The sequence below is a fragment of the Phocoena sinus genome, chromosome X (genome assembly GCF_008692025.1).
Source record: "Phocoena sinus isolate mPhoSin1 chromosome X, mPhoSin1.pri, whole genome shotgun sequence".
NCBI classification, from domain to species: domain Eukaryota; kingdom Metazoa; phylum Chordata; class Mammalia; order Artiodactyla; family Phocoenidae; genus Phocoena; species Phocoena sinus.
This window is the reverse complement of record NC_045784.1, coordinates 27,969,172-27,988,822: the sequence shown is the minus strand read 5'-3', so window position 1 is coordinate 27,988,822 and position 19,651 is coordinate 27,969,172. Positions and strand designations below refer to the sequence as shown.

The 19,651-nt window shown below is 36.6% G+C and overlaps 1 protein-coding gene across 1 annotated transcript in view; it reads left to right on the top strand.

Annotated features, from left to right (window-relative positions):
- The window catches only part of DMD (dystrophin), a 2,099,690-nt gene that overhangs the window by 1,570,009 nt on the left and 510,030 nt on the right, over positions 1–19,651 (top strand). Inside the window, exon 55 of the mRNA XM_032618871.1 lies at positions 15,328–15,517. Coding sequence (XP_032474762.1) covers positions 15,328–15,517 — 190 coding nt within the window. The remainder of the gene's footprint in view (positions 1–15,327; positions 15,518–19,651) is intronic.

Below are 19,651 nucleotides of genomic sequence, written 5' to 3'. Positions count from 1 at the left end.
CAAATGTTGTAAATAAGAAAGGGAAAAAGAAAGAAACAGTTTATCCACAAATTGTTTGTTTCCGCTGACAACATTTATCGAGGAAGGAAGGTGCACTAGTGACACACACAGTGGTCTCTAAGACGGGTGGGGAGTAGCAGTAAACTCGCGGTGTGTTCTGTCATCCCAGCAGGGAAATGGAAGAGCTGAGCTCGACTTTAGAAAGTTGCTTGGGGAGCCAGTGATTTCAAAGTAACCACTGTAAAATTTTTGAAATTCACTTCAACAATTTCATTGACACCAAGTGAACAGATAGATGAAACTCAGCAGCATGATCATTCTGAATGGCATTCATCTTTCCCAGATGTGCCGCCTCATTCATTGTCAATCCTGTAAACTGGCCTCTCCCCTTGCATGGATTTTGATATGGCAGCTTTTTTCTTAATGTTAATACCTCTGTCATCTTTCTTTTTTAATTTATTTATTTAATTTATTTATCTTCGGCTGTGTTGGGTCTTCGTTGCAGTGCACGGGCTTCTCGTTGCGGTGGCTTCCCTTGTTGCAGAGCCCAGGCTCTAAGCCTGAGGGCTTCAGTAGCTGTGGCTCACGGGCTCTAAAGCGCAGGCTCAGTAGTTGTGGTGCATGGGCTTAGTTGCCCCGTGGCATATGGGATCTTCCCGGACCAGGGATGGAACCCATGTCCTCTGCATTGGCAGGCGGATTCTTAACCACTGCACCACCAGGGAAGCCCCCGATATGGTAACTTTTACTTCTTTGTGCTCACAGGACTCATCGAGCAAAATAAGAATTGGATAAAAAAAAATTTAACTCCCATGCTATGGCGAGCAAAAGCAATTCATAACCACACTTACCTGACTGAACCTGAATAGGAAAGTGACCAAATTGTTGAGTAATCTACTTGTGTGGAGTTTTAAAGTGTCGTGCCATTATCGGTATTGTCACTAGCATATACCTTGAAACCAGCTATAGCAAATCAGTTGATTAATCACTAAGAGGCTTATTTAAATGACAAAATATAAAGAGTATTTTTTTTTAATTTTGAGAAATGCCAGTACTAGAATGAGCCAGATGCTTTACAACATGGTATCCATAATTTAAGAAGGAGTCACTCAAAGGATTTCTAATTCCATTTCTTTATGATTCGGGTTGCTAGAATTTGGAAAAACACTCTGAGGTAATGACAGAGTAAAATTAAATATGTGGATTTCATTGCTAAGGCTTATTTCTGATTATTTTTGCCGAACTTTGCTGTGTATATATTAACCTCGTGATGCTCATAGCAGCGGGTGGTGGTGTTTTTAAAAATGTGACTGTATACTTTTTTCTAGATAATTTTAAAGAATGTTGGTTTACAGGAGGATTTTTTTTTTCTAAAGGTCTAAAACAAACTCTTCAAAGATTTAATTAACAACAGAAAATGTGAACTTTGTTTTCCAAAGGAGAACAGAGCCTATGGAAATGTTGCTTACAATAATCAGATTGTTGGCTAATCTTAGAGGAGAAAGACATCAATTAATTCACTGAGAAGCATTAGCACTATCTTTTCTCAAGAATTCACATCATTAAAATTTGGGGGAAAATTAATTTAGATGATGTTATATACAGCATACGTATAATCAATGAATATATATAATAGATGAACATTCATTTATTCAGCCTTGTCTTATTTCCTACATGATGATTAAAACTTGCATCAAAAAATACTCTTTAAAAATCCGTCCTAATTCCCACATAAATATAGCTGTACTATAAAAAAAGTATTTCTTCTTTTGGGATATCCATAAAATTAAGGCTATTCATAACGTGGTGTCTTGGAAGAAATGCTCAGCTTTGGGTGAATACGGATGTTTGGGGAAAATAAAACTCGAAGAAGCATTGCCTTTACTGTGCCTCCTCTCTTATTTATTATTTCTATCACTTCTTATGTGATCCTGTCCCCAACTTTGCCTCCCTGCCTATTCCTTTTGATCTCCACTTCAGCCTCCATGGTTTCTCCATTATTTTCTGCGGTTGCTTCCCATGGGTCCCACACGCTTGGTCAGGTCGTATATTCCTATTCCTGCCCAGGTATTCCCCCATCCCCAATGGCTAGAAAATCCTTGTCTCAGGCCCCTCCAGCATCTTCTTGCTTTTCTAGTTATTCTGCTTCTCAGCATTTTTTTTTTCACTTCTTTAGCCTCTTCTTTGTCTCATCTGTATATTTCTGTCTTCTGACTCTGAGCTGGTATCCACTTAGCAAATGGCACATCAGGGCATTGTTCCTCTGAGCAGACCTTCAGCACAGCCATCTGAAATGCTGCCATGAAGTGAGGGTACCTTGCTATTGTTCATTTTTTTCCATAGCCTATGCAAACTGCCTTGATCCAGGTCAAAAAGTATCACAATTGAGGAAGTAAAATGCACAAAAATCTCCTTGATTATTTTTCCCCTAGAAATATAGAAGAGAAATGATTTTTGAACCAGATACGTAGAATAACACTTGTGTCACACTAACAAACAGTGTTCTCTTGTTAGCATCTTATTGTAAATTCATTCTATAGGACCCTGATATCTAGTAACTTTTCATTTCCAAATAATAAGGACCTATCTATTACTTGCAAATTATTTTAATATGTCTTTTACATAAAAGACTGTCCCTTCCGAAAGCTCTCATTTGGAAAATACTTTTTAAAAATATTCACAGTGTGTGTTTATGTCCCCCTTTCTAGTCCAAACTCTAGCTATCTTAAGCTTTGTGTATCTTAAAAAATAATAACAAAACGCCTGTACTTTTTCATTCCTGTCAAAACAGGTTTACTAGAGTTAGTGAACTTAAAGTAGTTATTGTGTAAGTTAGAAAGTTGATTTGCTCTTTCCATCATGTTCATTGCCTTTTCACCACAGCAAAATTGTAAATGTAAACTTATTTCCTAGAAGATGAGCTGGGCTACAATTTTCAGCTAATTGGGAGAAGCAGCCCTGAGTCGAGCACTGTCAGGCTGATTTGAGTCTTAAGATATGATGATGATTGTTGTGTCAAATGTAATCAAGGATGTGGGCTCTGAACTGACTAAAGGCCTGGCTGTTTTTAATTCAGGTTCGTATATGAAGTAGACCTCTGCTTCACTGGTAGTCACAGCTGGCTGTAAAAGTGAGCAATTTTAAAAATACTGTTCTGTTCTCTATGGAGCTGTAAGGATCAGGGGTTGGATGCAGAGGGAAAATATCCTCATTCTCTCCTTTAAAAATTCTATTTATTTTCAGTATAATGTTCTCATCTTGAAATTTCCACGTAGCTCTGTATCAGTGGTTTTCAACCTCCTCAGATCCAATGCCAACCCCTTTCTTTCTTATAACAAATACTTTGCAACACCTTCCTTACTGTCATAAACTAAAATTTGTAGATAATATACCCTACCTACAGACACATTTTTTTAAAAAGGGTACACTGACTTTAATTTTAAAGAGAAATACGAGTCATTTATAATAAAATAATATGTATTTCAGTATGTAATGATTCAGTCAGGATCAAACTAGAACACAAATGAAGGTTCTAGTTGATTATACTGTGAATGCAATATCAACGAATGTGGGGTGACACCAGTGTGTTGTACCGGGACTCAAATACTGTGAGTGGCACTGGCCATCCATAGTGTAATTTTCCAAAATGCTAAACAATTTTTGACAAAATTCTTAACAACACAATGTAAAATTTTCCTTGGATTTTCATGGCAGTTAGTTGCATTTATGAAAAAATCAGTGTGTATTAAAATCTTGACAAAAGTCTTTTATATTTGCATGTAAAATTGAGTTAAGTTCTAGGTTCAGGTGTTTATAAACAGGGTTTCGCCCTACGTGCATATCTAGTGGGACATTCAAAAGTATTATGGGACTTGGAACAGTGTTCTGTTGTATGTGGAGTCTACCATCTCCAGCCCCTCCCCACGGAATACCAGTAGCACTCTGCAAGCACCCTGTTAGTCAAAATTCTCCCTCACTTTCCAGAAAGCCTCTGTTGTGTTGTCTGTAAGATTTGTTTGAATATTTTTTCCCGACGAGAACTGATCTATCAATTAATGAAATAACATTATTCTCTGAGAACCTAACCTTTTCTTTCATGGTGATCCAGTTGCCATTTTATAAGACTGAATGAAATGAGCAAACATTTAACATCTGCTAGATTGTTTAGCACAGTCTTCAAAAATTCTGTGATTATCACTGCAGTTATAATCTATTGCCACCATCTTTATTAAATGCCCTGGTCTCTACAAAAGGGTGATGATGGCCTTCCTTTCGTAGCTATATTAATTGCCTTCTAGCTAGATGTTGACAAATGCAGTTGAATTCTATTTTTAAATCACAGGAGATATTATTGTAGCTACCAAAGACATGTAAAATCGTGAATGCTTCTTACATGGAGGCTGTGAGAGAAATATGAACCCATTTCTTGCAGAGACTAATCAGGTAATTTAGTAAAACAAATACAGATATACACATAAACAGAGATTTTTTTTAAAAAAACTTATATTACCTATATGTTTGAGGCAAAAATAATATTTTTCACTGAAGAATTTTTAGAATGGTAGATAAGCAAAATGCAGCAGTGTATTTACATTTCATCAGGACATTTGACAAGGTCTTTCATTATATTCCTATGACTAAGTTGGAGAAATCCTGCTACATGCAAGGTAAACTGGGTGGTTTAGCAACCATTTCATGCTTTTACACAAAGAGTGTTGATTAATAGAGCAGTGTTCAGGAATTCCCTGGCGGTCCAGTGGTTAGGACTCAGCGCTTTCATTGCGGGTGGGGTGGGGTGGGGTGGGGGCCCGGGTTCAATCCCTGGTCGGGGAACTAAGATAAAAAAAAAAAAAGATCAGTGTCAAGTGACGAAGGAAGATCTCTGGTGCTATGCCACAACGCTCTATTCTCATCCCTGACATACTAAATTTTTTTAAATGATGAACACTTCCGTTATGTTATGTTTTATGTTATATTATGTTATGTTATTGGCCACTCCACATGGCTTGCGGGATCTTAGTTCCCCAACCAGGGATTGAACCCAGGCCCTCGGCAGTGAAAGCATGGAGTCCCGACCACTGGACTGCCAGGGAATTCCCTTATTGTTTTTTTTTTTTTTTTTGACAGAACATGAGTGGAGCTACAGAGAGGGTATCTGTTCCAATCCACGGGTGATGCAAAGCAGGGAAGGGAGGAATATGTCGGCTGACAGAGCCAAATGGGTGCCTGGATAGGATGACTTTTAAGGCCCTTTTGGTACATGCTATCTCTGGACCAGGATCAAACTTACAGTCTATCAGAAAAGTTGCCAATCCAATGGATTCATTTTGACAGAACTTATTGTTTGCTTTGCCCTCTGTTTTTACAATGCACCTAAAAATACACTGAATTAGCATTCTTTGCAGGAGTACATTTAATTTCTTTTTTCAAAAAATACATTGTTTTCGTGTAAGAGTAGCAGAGATTCAGTCACTGACAATTAAATGTGTCATGTTGCCCAGTGAAATAGTCCACCATTTCACTTTAACTGCTAGTACAAAACTTGATGAAAGAGATAAGCTCCAAAGATTTAATATCCACACTTCTACAAAGCAAAACATAATTTTGATCACAGGATTGTTTATTCTCATTTTTAAACACCTTAGTTATAACTGAGTGATAGTCTGTTATGCAGTCAATTCTCTGTAACAAACAAGAGGATACCTATAAGTTACCGTGAGGTTCAACTGAAATAGTATATGAGAAAGCAATGCATAAACTTTAAAATTCTATACAAATATAAATTATTATTCAGTAAATTTGCATCAAGAAATAATTCTAATTTATGAGTGTTTTAGAAACAAGGGATTGTGACCTTCTCATTTTTAGAAGCTGTGCCTATTTCATTTTAATTTAATGTATTGAGTGTTAAGTGCCAGGAACTGTGGCGTCAATCCTTGTCCTCAAGGAATTTACAGTAAGTTCATGATGATGGCTGATGTTGATGATGATAATGAAGATATAGAGCCTTTTATAAGCGGTGCATTCATAAGTAAGAGGATTTTTGAAAGTACGTGCAGCCCTCAGATTTATTCCTGTAGTGTTGTAGTTTTACTTGAAAAAATAAATCCTTAATTTTTTACTATTCTTCATAAATTTGACTTGATTTTATAGAAGGCCATCGGTATATTTCACATAATCTAGTTCTTTTCAATGTAGTTTCTCCCCATAGTAATTAAAAGTAAGAAAGCAGGAAACTTTAAATCTTTATTTTGATCATTAGTTTTAATTAGCTCAAGTTATTTGTAATCCTACAAGTCTTATAAATCATATCTGAGTCATTAAAAGGGATTGAAAGTTAAAAGGGCAATTCTTTTAGAGTCTACCAAGACAGAGTCACTTTGAGAGATTAATTCATTTCCCAACCAGTCTTATTAAAATGTATCTATTTTACTGTAATATTTCTAGGAAAGAAACATATGAAGGTTTGGTTTTCTTGTTAGATCATTTTAGTGTAAAACATTTCTCAAAAGATACAGATTTCCAGATTATCTTGGTATCATTAGCAAACGTAAATTACCATTATGAGAAGGCCACAACCGTATGTACTGTAACTTTCTACTATTTCATAAGAATAAAAATATTTTATTCTTGACTGTAATGCCCTCTTTTAAAATAAAATCCTCAAGCCTACTTCAAGTCCAAAGTGCAGTATTCATTTTAATAGGTCTCTTAGGTGGCAGCTGAAGGTGATAAGCAAAGGAATAATAATTTTTGTCTTCACACAAATATACACCATAGTCCTAATTCTTATAATAATCACAGCAAATGAGGCGCTTTTGAGCATAGTACTATATTAATATCCATTATGTTTACCTCACAGGGAGATTGGCAAGTCTACCTTAAGAGAGAATGTCATAGTGGACTAGAGCCACTTACGTTGGAAACTGCCCAGCCTCTCTGAAAGTCAGGTTTCTCAACTATAAAATGTTGATGATAATAACAACCTACCCCATTAACCTCATCTAGTTGTTTAACATATCAAAGGAGAAGATACACAGAGAAGAGCTTGAAAACTGAAGAGCATTGTTTTAGTGCAAAGTTCTATAACAATAAATGTTGAATTTAAAGGACTCTCAAAAGTGCATTATTAACCACAAGAGTGCTGAATGAGGAATTGAGTAATAAAAGTCACAAATATTTAGAGACTATAACTTGAAGTTCATATCAGGAATTGTGAAATCGTTCATATTTCTAAATTCCATTGAGAGACCTCTACTGTAAGTTCATATAATCAGTTGATATGTTTTTAGCCACTTCTTTCCTTTTAAAGGGAATCTGCTATCCGTTTGCCTTTTGATCTTAGAAAATTGAACCAACCTGCCTTGCTGTCTTCGGAATATTATATAACAGCATCTAACAATCTACTGTTCTCTTTATTTTTTCTAAGTTATTGGGGATGGGGATGCATATTTGTTTGCACAGTCTTATGAGACTTCCAGGAGATGATCTTTTTCATTGGTTTCTATCCTAGTTTTCATATATCCTTTAGAAGAGAAGAAAGCTACTCAATCTAGCTTATCAACAGTTAGGAAAATATATCTTTTAAAGAGATTAACACTACCAGTGACCAAAACCAACTTAAAGATTCTCATTATACAAATCAGAGAGAATTTATTTAGAGTAGAAATTGTGTCCGATTATAAACCCAACCCTAATCTAAGTTTGTATTCATCTGGATAGTAGTATAACTGTACATTTTTTCTAAAGGTTTTTTACAGTTCTGTAAATATCCAAAATAATATTTTGAGTCTCCATATGTGAACCAAACCAAATGTAATCAATTACTTCCGACATTATTTTTAAACTTCTCCAAATAGTGCCTTAAGGTGTTGTATCAGTAGAAAAATATAAAACACAGATCTTAGACTAAAGAATGTTAACATCTTTGTTAACAGCCAAGGTTGTATCTTGAATACTGCACTTGTTCATAATGTTTTGTATATTTTTTATCAATTTATTTTTCTCAGTGATAAATGCCTGAAACACAAGTCAAGTGAAGTGAGTAATGCAAAGAATAGTACAAAGTACATTTTTACTGCTGTCTCCTAACGTTTTCTTTTCAGAAATATTCCAATGCTTTTAGGAAAAGTGTATAATTATGGTTTTTTCTCTAATGATATATTGTGCAAATCTCAATTTTAAAAATGTCCATAGAGTAAAAAAATAAAAGAGATGGAACGTGTATTTTGAAATTCCTTACATGACTGATAATACCTATATTCTCTTAGTATCCAAAGATAAAGTTCAGGTGATATATATTTTTTACTAAAATGTCTGTAGCATTGAAGAAAGTTTAAATAGATAGCTTCAAAACTGCGGTTTATCTTTAGAGGACTAATCTATTTCTTCGTGCAAGTGTGTTGCTTCTGCATATGTCAGAAAGTCATCCTGCGTTGTCTGGGGTGACGAAAGATAGGAATGAGTTTTCTGAGAACTAATCAGCAATACTTTGGGAACGTTTAGGTTGTGGTTTGCAATTAACTGTGGAGAGTTTGAGTAATTTAGTACCAGACCTCAGGAGAGAGGGGATGAAGGCCTCATAATGCATATGTCGGTGAACAGAAAACCAGCAGATTTGTGTTGAAAATGGATTTTTTGTGTGTTGAAGCAAAGACCGGCTAGATCTTTCTACTAGAGTTAGGGTGAGAGAATATCTTTGCATGTGTGGGTTCCCTCTGGGTAGCTTTATATGTGTTTCAATGATGCCGCTTACGGTAAAGTAACAAATAGATAAATTTGCGCTCCAAAATGAAGGCCAGGATTCAGAGGCATAAACTTTCCTGCACTTTTCTTTCTTTTGCTACAATGAATATATCAGAGAGGAGTGGACACCAATATCTATTTTCAGAGTTAGAAAAACCTCTTTTTTAGGATGCAAGACTTGGGCTATAATCCCAGTTCTGCCACTTACTTGTGTGCAACTTTGGGAAAGTCATTATGGTTCTCTCAGAATCAATCTTCCCAACAGCAAAATGAAAGCAGCAGTAACCTATGACATATATCTAAAAGGTTTCTGATTTGTATGAAAATCAATTCAATTAGGCAAACTTTTATTGAGCATCCATCACTGTATTTTAAGATAAAGCCCAGCTAGATGATCCCCACTTCCTTTGATGAGAAAAAGAAACAAACGTTTAAAAAGATAAACATTTGCTTATTTGATAAACAAATGTTTATCACTTGTTTGGCAAATTGAGATCTAAGTTCACGAATACAGTGTGATGCATATTACATTTGGGCTACTGGTAGGGAATCCAGATGAACTATAACCGAAATCATATTGTAACTATAGTTAAATGTTTACCTATGTGTCTCCCCCACCAGAGTTGAATATGTTAAATGCCAAAGTCCATGTCCATGTCTCATTGACTTTTGTGTCACCATCACCAAGCATAAATCCTGGTACATAATACATATGGACTAGATGCATGGATCACCTAATGAATGAGATGTTGGTAGGCTTGTGGAAATAAGAATGAGGTTCAGATTTAAAGATAATCTGTGTGGAGGTTGAACCCACTGGAATGAAACATCCAACTGGAAGCATACAAAGAAACAGAGAAACACACTGTAAGTAGAAAAAATAGGGGATACCTTGTGAAATGGTGAGAGAATAAATCTGAGCATACTTTAAAATCTTTAAAGAGCTATATAGATTATTAGATTTAAATTTTATTTTCTATGCTGGACCTTACAGCCTTCATCTCACACCCTTTGTCAATCGTTCCATTAAAAGGACAGAGTATATTTCTCACTTTAGAGTTTGATAACAGAGGAGAAAAGAGAAGCATCCTCCCATTGCCACAACCCTTTTGGGTCATATATCTAAGTAGATGTTGCCCAAAGACAAATAAAGCCGCAGTGTTAGAATTGTTGCTAGAAAGGGAACTAATGGGATACTAGTCCAAGCATTATTGAAGGATTTGGCTTAGATTCGTGCTTTTCATTAGTGTACATTACTAATAGAAGTGCTGGAGATTAAAAGGAATCCTTTCTACAAACTGCTGTATAGCCATAGGTAATAAAATTCTAGCTGCCCCTTGCAAATACAAAGTAGAGTTATTTATTTTAATCAAAATTAATTTATTTACTAGCAAACTAGTAGAGACTGTTATGGTTACAGAGAATTTGAATGTCAGGTTAACTCTGGTTCTATGAGTAGCGTTTGACGTTGCCAGAAATCTTTTGGTCCAAAGTCCAAGTGGTTGCTGCTAAGGTACTCACTTTCTGTGATCTATGTCTAACAACAAAAAAAGGGGAAAAAAAAGAAAGTCATCCTGTAATCCTTCCCCTAAAAATATCATAGGAAATGATAGTGGTTAAAATGCAAATAAACCAAGAAGGAAAGATTGAGAGTGTTTTATTTGGTTACTCCATGACAATACCAGGGCACAGATGGAAGTATTATTTAGTAGAAGACTAAGTGCTGTGAATTGCCCCAGTTGTCACACTTTCAGAAACACCTGGGCAAAATAGCCTTCTGTATCAGACTGAGCCTTTTTTTCCCTAAAAATATTCAATGTGTTTGTTTCTGTTTGCTTATATATATATTTATTATATATGTATATATTAAAAGTCCTAGAATATAGTGCACTGATTAAATATCATCCATCCATGTATCTGATCATGGAATATTGTCTATACATTAATTAAGCTCTTCAGCCTTACCTTGGAAAGTAGTAGGTTTCCCTTTTCTCTTTTGCTTTTTGTGTATTAGGTTGACCCATAAGAAATTAGTGATATTCAACTTAATAGAAAATCTGGAGTCTTAGAGATTTATTCAGAGATACCATGGTGTGTGTGTATGAAGGAGCAGGTTATTACTTATCTGATTGCATCGTTGATAATCAGTTCTTAAAAAGAAAATGGAAAATGGTACTGAAGACACGCCTTCTGTGATTTTTCCCCTTTATGCAGACTTGTCTCTGGATGAGCGCCTTCTTGGGCAGATGCAGGATTGCACTAAGCTTTATAGCTCCAGCACTTTGCCCCTTCAGTACATTCTTGCTTCTAACTGGTGATAATGCAACTCTGCCTTATCTATAGATCTCCTTAAAGGGCAACCAAAGGTGCAGTGGCTCTTCAGGCTCAGTTGCTGAGTGTGAGAATCCTCCGTCCTGTCTCCTTTTGAGACCACGATCTCTGCAAGTATAGTTATGTATTTCTCCACATACATTTTGTGACAAGTATATTTTTCAAATTTTTATTTAGTGTGACAGTTCAGCAGGTCAAGTTCTCCAAAAGGCAGGTCCTGAGAAAGCAATTAACGTGCAGGAATTTTTTTCTGGAGAGTGCTCTCAGGATAATACCTGTGAGAGAGGAAGGGGAAGGAAGCACAGTAGGGCGGAAGGAGAAGCTGGGCTTTAGTTCAGTTGCAGCCACAACATCGGTCAACCCTCCTCCTCTCCACTCCCTTCCCGAATTGTCCTGAGTCGGAGCAAGGGGACCAGGCTTCTATAGCCCACACATTACCAGTCACTGGATGCAACCTGCCTCCAGTTGCTTTCCTAGAAGCTAAAGCAAAACATACTTCAGTCCTGAAGAGGGGTCTAGGCAGACCCAGCACAGCATCCGCCGCACCAGTAGTTCTCAAAGTTTGGTCTCTAGCGTCAGTGATTCTCAAACTTTAGCATATATCAGGATCACCTGGAAGGCTTGTTGATCTACAGCTCGCTGGCCTCCACACACAGAATTTCTGATTCAGTAGGTCTAGGGCAAAGCTTGAGAATTTGCATTTCTAATAAGTTCTCAGTTGCTGCTGATGCTGCTGGGCTGCGGAACAGACTTTGGGAACCACCTGCCTGTATTTATATATAGAGGTTGGTGTATGGTGCCCTTATGAATAGAAGTAAAACCTTTTCAAGTCACCATCCCATTCTACACTCCATCAAATTCTCAGCTATTTGTATGCATTATAAAGCTGGAATTGCTGGTAATTAAAATTGGTTATATAAAAAGTACTTAACCAATGCAGTAGATTATATTTGTAAAGCATTATTACTATTTTATGATATCTGGTCATTCTTACTTTTAAAGTTCAGCCAAATTTTCTCCAGGGTCTATAATTTCATAATTTGGATAGGGGAATTTTTAAAAAAACAATCTATGTTCAAGATCTTTTTTTTTTTTAAATAGACTTATTTTATTTATTTATTTTTTATGCCGCATTGGGTCTTCGTTGCTGTGCGCGGGCTTTCTCTAGTTGCAGCGAGCTGGGGCTACTCTTCGTTGCAGTGCATGGGCTTTTTGTCGCGGTGGCTTCTCTCGTTGCGGAGCACAGGCTCTAGGCCTGCAGGCTTCAGTAGTTGTGGCATGTGGGCTTCAGTAGTTGTGGCTCGCGGGCTCTAGAGCACAGGCTCAGTAGCTGTGGTACACGGGCTTAGTTGCTCCGCGGTATGTGGGATCTTCCCAGACCAGGGCTTGAACCCACGTCCCCTGCATTGGCAGGCGGATTCTTAACCACTGCGCCACCAGGGAAGCCTGATGTTCCAGATCTTTAGTTTTGTTCTAGGCCAATTTTTTTTTTGTTTCTTTATGATTCTTATTATTTCTACATTTTTATTTTATCATATAAGCCATTTAAAGCCATATGGTAATGGAAAATTTTAAAGTATGGCATATAGTCAGAGCTATTTGGAATGCACAAATATGGCATACAAGTACCCTTGACTCATTTCTAGTCTAGACTTGGCACAATTAAAGTTTAAGAATTCCGTGTACATAGATTGATTTCAGGAGAAAGGATGCAGCCTTAAGTCTCCCACACAAGCAGGAAATAACAGTCTCACCTCTGATGAAAGAGATTCTTCTGCTCTTGCCGCCATTGAATTTTTTTTAACGTATTTCCAAACTAGAAAATATTCAGCCTGATGTTGTCAGTATTTCAGACCACGAGGGTATCCTTTAGGAAAACAGTGCCTTAGGGTCCTGAAAGAGTTACTGCTCTTCCCTAAGGGCCTAATTTACAAAGCAGCAAACTCAGTGGTAGGATTTGGCTGGAAATCTCATCGTCTCGGTAGAACCCTTTCATCTGGTTTATGTGCGTCACATTTTAGAAAGTTATTTACTAGTTACTTGCTCTGGAAGCAGAGGTAAGTGGTGTTTCTCTTTAAAGACAGAGGAGCTAAGGTGCATCAGGTGCAGCTCATCGTGATGATGACGCTGGTAATAAAATGCACAGTATCTACTTCTCCAAGCTCCACTCTGCCGTGAGGGAGTTTCACACTGCTCTTTTATTTTGTGTGGATTTGGAGTATGTTAGAATATATATCAGTGTCTAACCCTGCATTTGTCTTCTGCAATGTGACAGCTTATTTCTATGCCAGATTTGGAGCTGGTGGTGGAGTAAATCTTAGTGATTTGCAATGCACGAGGCAACCTAAAATATTAGGTTGAACGGGATGAAATTGCCCCTTTTGTAGGTCAGAAATGGTCAGACATTAGCAATTACACATGCTTCAACCTGTACATTTGTACGTTTCATGACAGATTATGACATTAAGATTTTCAGTGTTGTTGCAATGGTTCTGAATTTTTAAATCATATTAAATAAAAAGATAAATAAATAAGCAAATAACGAGATGTTGATATTTCTCCCTGCATTGATAATTTGCCTGGAAACTAAATAAGCAGGGAGCCAGCAGTTCAGGTTAGCCCTTGAACTCCACGAGGTTTAACTGATTTGCCCAACCAGAACACAAAGCTACCTTTCAGCTGTGCAGCATTCAAGTTTATTTAGGAGTTGATAAATAGCTTAGTGCAATGCTTCCTTTTTTCCAATAGCTGCATCCTCATAAACCTATTCTACCCTCCACCAGTTAATGCAGACAGAAGATTTTTATCCAGTATGAGCACCGAAACTACACTGTGGAAGACTGTATGCTCAGCAAAAACCTCACCCATGATGAATAAACAGCTCTTCCGGGGGCTTTGCTGCCGCTGGCTTGGCAGGAGTTGTTTATTGCCTGGTTTGCACATCCCATGATAAAGTTGCTGCTGAAATAAATTGCAGTTTTGCATAATTATTGACAATCACATCTTAACAAGCAGTGTGTATCATGTTCAAGTGTTCAATTTTTTTAAAATCCATTTTTAGCTTATGTTTAATCCCAGAAAGTGTTTGTGTAATAATAGAAGGCAAATATGGCATGTAAATAGAGTACTAATTTCCTCACTGCAGACAAAATTTACCTGAATCTTTTTTAGATGGGACTGTTATTGCCTCAGGCAATTTTCCTTCCCAAGCTATTATTATGTAGATGTTTGCTGAGGGCATATGTGTGTGTATCCACAATACATGCATTATATATATTGTCAGAAAATATGAATAACTTTTCTTTAGACTTTTGTGTCATTAGGGAATTTGGTTCATTCCGTCTAAAAGATTAGAGAGATGAGAATGGGATGTGGGCAGAGGGAACTAACATTTTTGAGCAACCATAATCTGTGACTACATAATGTGTGAGGCACTCAGCTTTACACACATTGTTGTATTTTCGCTCTTATCACAGCAATATGTATTGCAGATGAGAAATCAGAGAGGTTAAGTAACTTGCCGTATCATACACTTGGTAGAGGATATTGGGATTTGAACCCAGATCTGTCTGGATTTTAGGCTCCACTTTTTCCATTACGCATAAAATGTTTCTTCTGGAAAATATTCTCAGTTGTGTGACCATCAGGTAATGAAAATTAAAGCTAACACAATTAGAACATGATAGTGTTATGCAAAATTACATTTTGTACAATGGTTTCTATGAAATACATGGTTTTCCTACTTCTCAGTCGTTTTGTTCTCTTTTGTTCTTCAGTCCCCTTCTCTTTCTTCCTCCAGTGTTCAACTTTCTGTTCTAGGTTTGCATTTCTCCTGGCCTATCTAATCATGATTTCCTGCCTCAGGTGACATCAAAGATAAGCATGGTATAGATTTTAGGGTTTTACCTGTAAAGATTAGCTTAAACTTTTGCAGCATATTAAAATAAGCTTTCAAAATTGACCATCAGAAACTAAAATGTTTAAAAAAAATTTTTTTTGGAAAATTCACATGTGAACTTTCAAAAGTCTAAAAGTCCAAATACACACACACACACACACACACACACACACACACACACACACACGCTATTCTAGTGGTTGATGCTTTGAAGAGCAGTTTTAGCAACAACTCACCCCTTTGTTCGTATATTACAATTTAGTCCCCTGGACTTTGCTCTTTTCGTGGGATTCACTGGGTGCGCCTTTCTGATGTTTGAGGAGAATTGCATCTGGACATTTGTTCTTTTGCAGAGTGAGCGAGCGAGAGACTGCTTTGGAAGAAACTCATAGATTACTGCAACAGTTCCCGCTGGACCTGGAGAAGTTTCTTGCCTGGATTACGGAAGCCGAAACAACTGCCAACGTCCTGCAGGATGCCACCCATAAGGAAAGGCTCCCAGAAGACTCCAAGGGAGTAAGAGAGCTGATGAAACAATGGCAAGTAAGTCAAGCATTTCTACTTTATCCCTCTTGTGAATCCAGTCGAAGAATTCTCGGCATTTGTCCTTGTAATTGATACGCTGTGGACGAACTAAAATAGTTGTTTGACATGGCCTTATGTATTTAAGCGTTTGGGCTAGAAGAAGAGAGACAGAGGAAAAAGGAAAAATCATTTATTATTTCATTTAATACCCCAGTCTTCTAAATAGTGTGTGTTTTTGACCAGGAAAAACTTGCCCGTAAAGCTAGAGCTTTGATAAGAAGAAACTTTGCTCAGAAAAGTAAATTAGGGATTGGCTTATTAAATTTGAAAAAGTTGCCATTTTTGAGTGTTTATTTAATATTTTACATGGAAAGCATCCATATGAACTGTCTGTTTTATTTAGCGTTGCTAACTGAATCAGTTTCCCTTCTTACTTGCCAGTAAGTTTTGAAATGTTAATCTGGCATTTTATAGCTTTCTTCCTAACATGATCTGTGAAAATAAAAATGATATGGCTAAATCTGTCATAGTTAATGATCACACAATTTTCGACAATTGTTTTTCCTAGAAACAAGAATTCTTGCTATAAAATTTCATATGCATAAACAGTGAAAACAGAAGTTTCAGGTAGTTTTGTTTACATGAAGTCTTGGTGAGAATCTTATTCTGTAGTTCAGGAAGGCTCCCGATGCCTACTTTCAGGACCTGACATAATTTTTCTGACCTACGATGGAGTTTCGTTATGTATAGTTGAGTCTTCTGACTTGATACAAGAAGTTTACTAGCACCGCAAAGAAAATTTGGAGTGTCAGAATAATAGGATCCATTTTTGGGACTAACTTCAGTTTTTTAATATTTTAAAATTATGATGTAAAAAGGGATAGTATATCCTAGGTTGAAAAATAATTCCAAAATCAAATCATATTAAGCAAAGTTTCATCTCCTCCCCTCCTTGTTGTTCTCCTTCTTTTCTTCTGTTTCGATAGGACGTTTGATCTACTCGGATGCTCTCGTATGTAGAGTAGATGGCAGTGGCAATTTAGAGCTTCTTGGATTCCTCCTTCTTGCTTGGTCATTATCCTCGGACCCCGCTTGCTCCCCCACAATGTGTGTTGAGTTAGTTTGATCATTTGGAGGTAGTTTGTTTAGAGCAATACCTGACTTTATCTTCCCAGATATCTCCCATGGCTTGTGAATGTAAATGCAGTGTAAAGTTCGTCTTTTGGTCGCTCTTAGATAAACAGTTAGAAAATGTGCTGCTGTAACATACTTGACTTATGATATTTCATAAGTAAACTTTTATTTCTCCTTGTCCATGCCCATAAAGCCACCCTAGAATTTTAAATATGTGGATTCACATACTCCCCTCAGCTATGGTAAATAAAGAGTAAAACTTTAAGTGGATTTTTTAAAGCAGATTCCTTTTAAAAATAAATCCAGCGACTCAGTTTTATAATAGGGACTTAATAAAATATTTCTTAAATTGATGGGTGTCTTGTTGAGGGCAAAACAAGGATACATCCATCTATCTCCTATACTTTTGATATTTATATCTATAGTACTTATACAATGAAAATTCATATACAAACTTCTCATCATGAGAAACTGCAAGATTCTGAATCATTAAAGAAAAAAACTGCAGTGTTTCCTAACTATGTTTACTGTGGAAGAATGGAGAATAAAGTACATTTTGTGTTTAGATTTCTGATCTCTTTCAAAAATAGTTGGAAATGATGCCGAGGAAACTTTCTTAGCTTATTCTGTATTACTCATAAAGATGTATTTACTCTTAAAAGCCATATAAAACTCCCTTAGAGTTCCTGAAAACCTTAGACATATCATTTTCCCCTTAACTATAGTAGGACTAACTAAGATTCCAGTGTTATTTTAAAAGAGACAATTTCTCCTTCCCTCTCAGTTGATATTGTGTCTTCTATAAATTCCAGTTGCCTGAGGTTGAAACTACATTTTATGGATAGGAATGACATTTATAGCCAGCTCTGATTTTCAGTTAGATGGCTGAATAATGGTCTTTTGATGAAAGATTCGAAGATGTCATGGTAAAAACTCTAAACTACTGAAACTATTGATTATTGTTAATGGCACATTTCAACTGATAGAATTAAATCAAGATACTGGGGTTTAAAAGCAACAAATGGAATTTGCCAAGCTTGAAAGGAAATAAAACCACATACCTTAGGAGATTACGTGCAGTTTCAGTATTTCAGCTAAATCGAAGTGTTTGCTTTTTTTCCCCTCCAGAGATAACTTTTGAAAAATTTTGAACAAAAGGAATGTCCTGTAATACGTGTGAGGGAATAAAGTGTAACTGTATGCCTTTCGCTTCGTTTGCGGGAGCTGGTGGCATTGTATTCATTGTTTGATTCGTGCTGTATAGCAAGAATAGTTCTTACATATTAAAAAAGGAAACTCCAGATGCCTAGCCAGAGCAGCGGCTCTCCCAACAGATTTCAATGTATCTGTCCACCCCAAAGCGGTGATGTTTTTACTTTATACAAATGCTGCTGAATGGGGACAGGGGGTCAGAAAATGGGTTTTTCTCTGTGACTGTCAATCGGTTTTTCTGTATATGGAGACTCCAGCTCTTACTAGACTACCTGACTATCACTGCTTATCATCCACTTCATAGGATGTTCAATTCTCCCAGCAATAATTACAATTCCTGGGTTTGATAAGCACACATGTATTAGGAAGTATATGCTTCCTGAATGGAATTAACCTGATTAATTCCACTCTGAAAGCCATTAAAATTTCTTCCTTATATTAGAAAAAAATGTTATTTACTTTCCTTTGTAAGAGCAAAGTCATTATATTTGACCTCGTGCTTTAGGATGAGGAGATTTTTTTCTTAGAAGTATTGTTATTTCTGACAGTGTAACTGGAATCCTAAAGCCAATATATTTTTATGGAGTACCATATAGAGCCCTAAGAGGTGACAGTTTGAAAATTCTTAAATTGCAAATTTATTCTTAAAATGAAGAACTATATTCATAATTGAATCAGATTCTTCCTGTGTCCAGAGCATTTCCTGCTTTGGGCCTTAGAGAACTGGTAAAGATGGTCGCACCTCTAAGTTCTAACATGAAACCGTGGGTAACTAACTGAAAATAGTTAAACATGCAGACTCTGCATGTTTACTAATGTTTCACAAGAATTTCACCAATCTTAACTGATTCTCTAAGCACCCCCAAGAGATAATTGTAATACCAGCTTGTAAAGAAGGTGTGTGGGGATGGGGATGTGGTGGGGAGAGATGGTCATAAAGGTGGCATAATTAGGGTCTTTTTCTCAGCAAGAGAGACTATGGAGCGATTAATATTCGAGATTCCCTCATCTGTGATCTGGGTCATGTCTCAGGCCGTATCTCTCAACTCACTCCCTCCTCTGATTTCATTTGTTTTACCTATGTCTCCTCCCACCCTCCCCCACCCACTGTAGAAATGCTCCTTCTATTAAACAAAACGCTTCCAGAGAGACAAGGTTGATACATTTTGAATTGTACATCAGAGTACACCTGGAAATTGATTAAGCTACCTTAAATTTCTAATATGTTATTGAAATTGGGGAATTTAGCTTCTTCAGTGTTGCTCACAATATATCCTGGCCCGCTGATTCATTCCTAAGGAAGAAGGAAGAATGCAACCTCAGTAGCAAAATTAGTATCCTGAATAAATTGGATTGTCATATTTCTAGGTGCATCTGAAAAGAGAGAGGTAATCTGAAGATCCCTAATTCTAAGAAAAGAAAACCCTCTGTGTATTCCTTTTTGTTGCTATAATTTGAATTGAGTCTTATATGTAGTTTTTAATCTTTCTCCTTTGGTGTCTAAAGATTATGCAAGTTTACCTTGATGTTTTTCTTTTGCCTAGTGATGTCTGCCTGCCATTTTTGATATACAAAACATATATATATATGTTCCCTAAGGACCTTGATTGATTCATCAAATCTTTATTAAATACCTGTTGGATGCCTAGCATGGTGTTAGGACTAGCATTACGAACATGATTAGAGAGATGTTTTTCAAACGTAGTTCAAAGTACTAGGTTACGTAATCAATTTAATGAGTATCAATCCACGTTTTTTTAAACAGAAAGGAATAAAATTAATAGAATAGAAAATAACAAGAGTCCA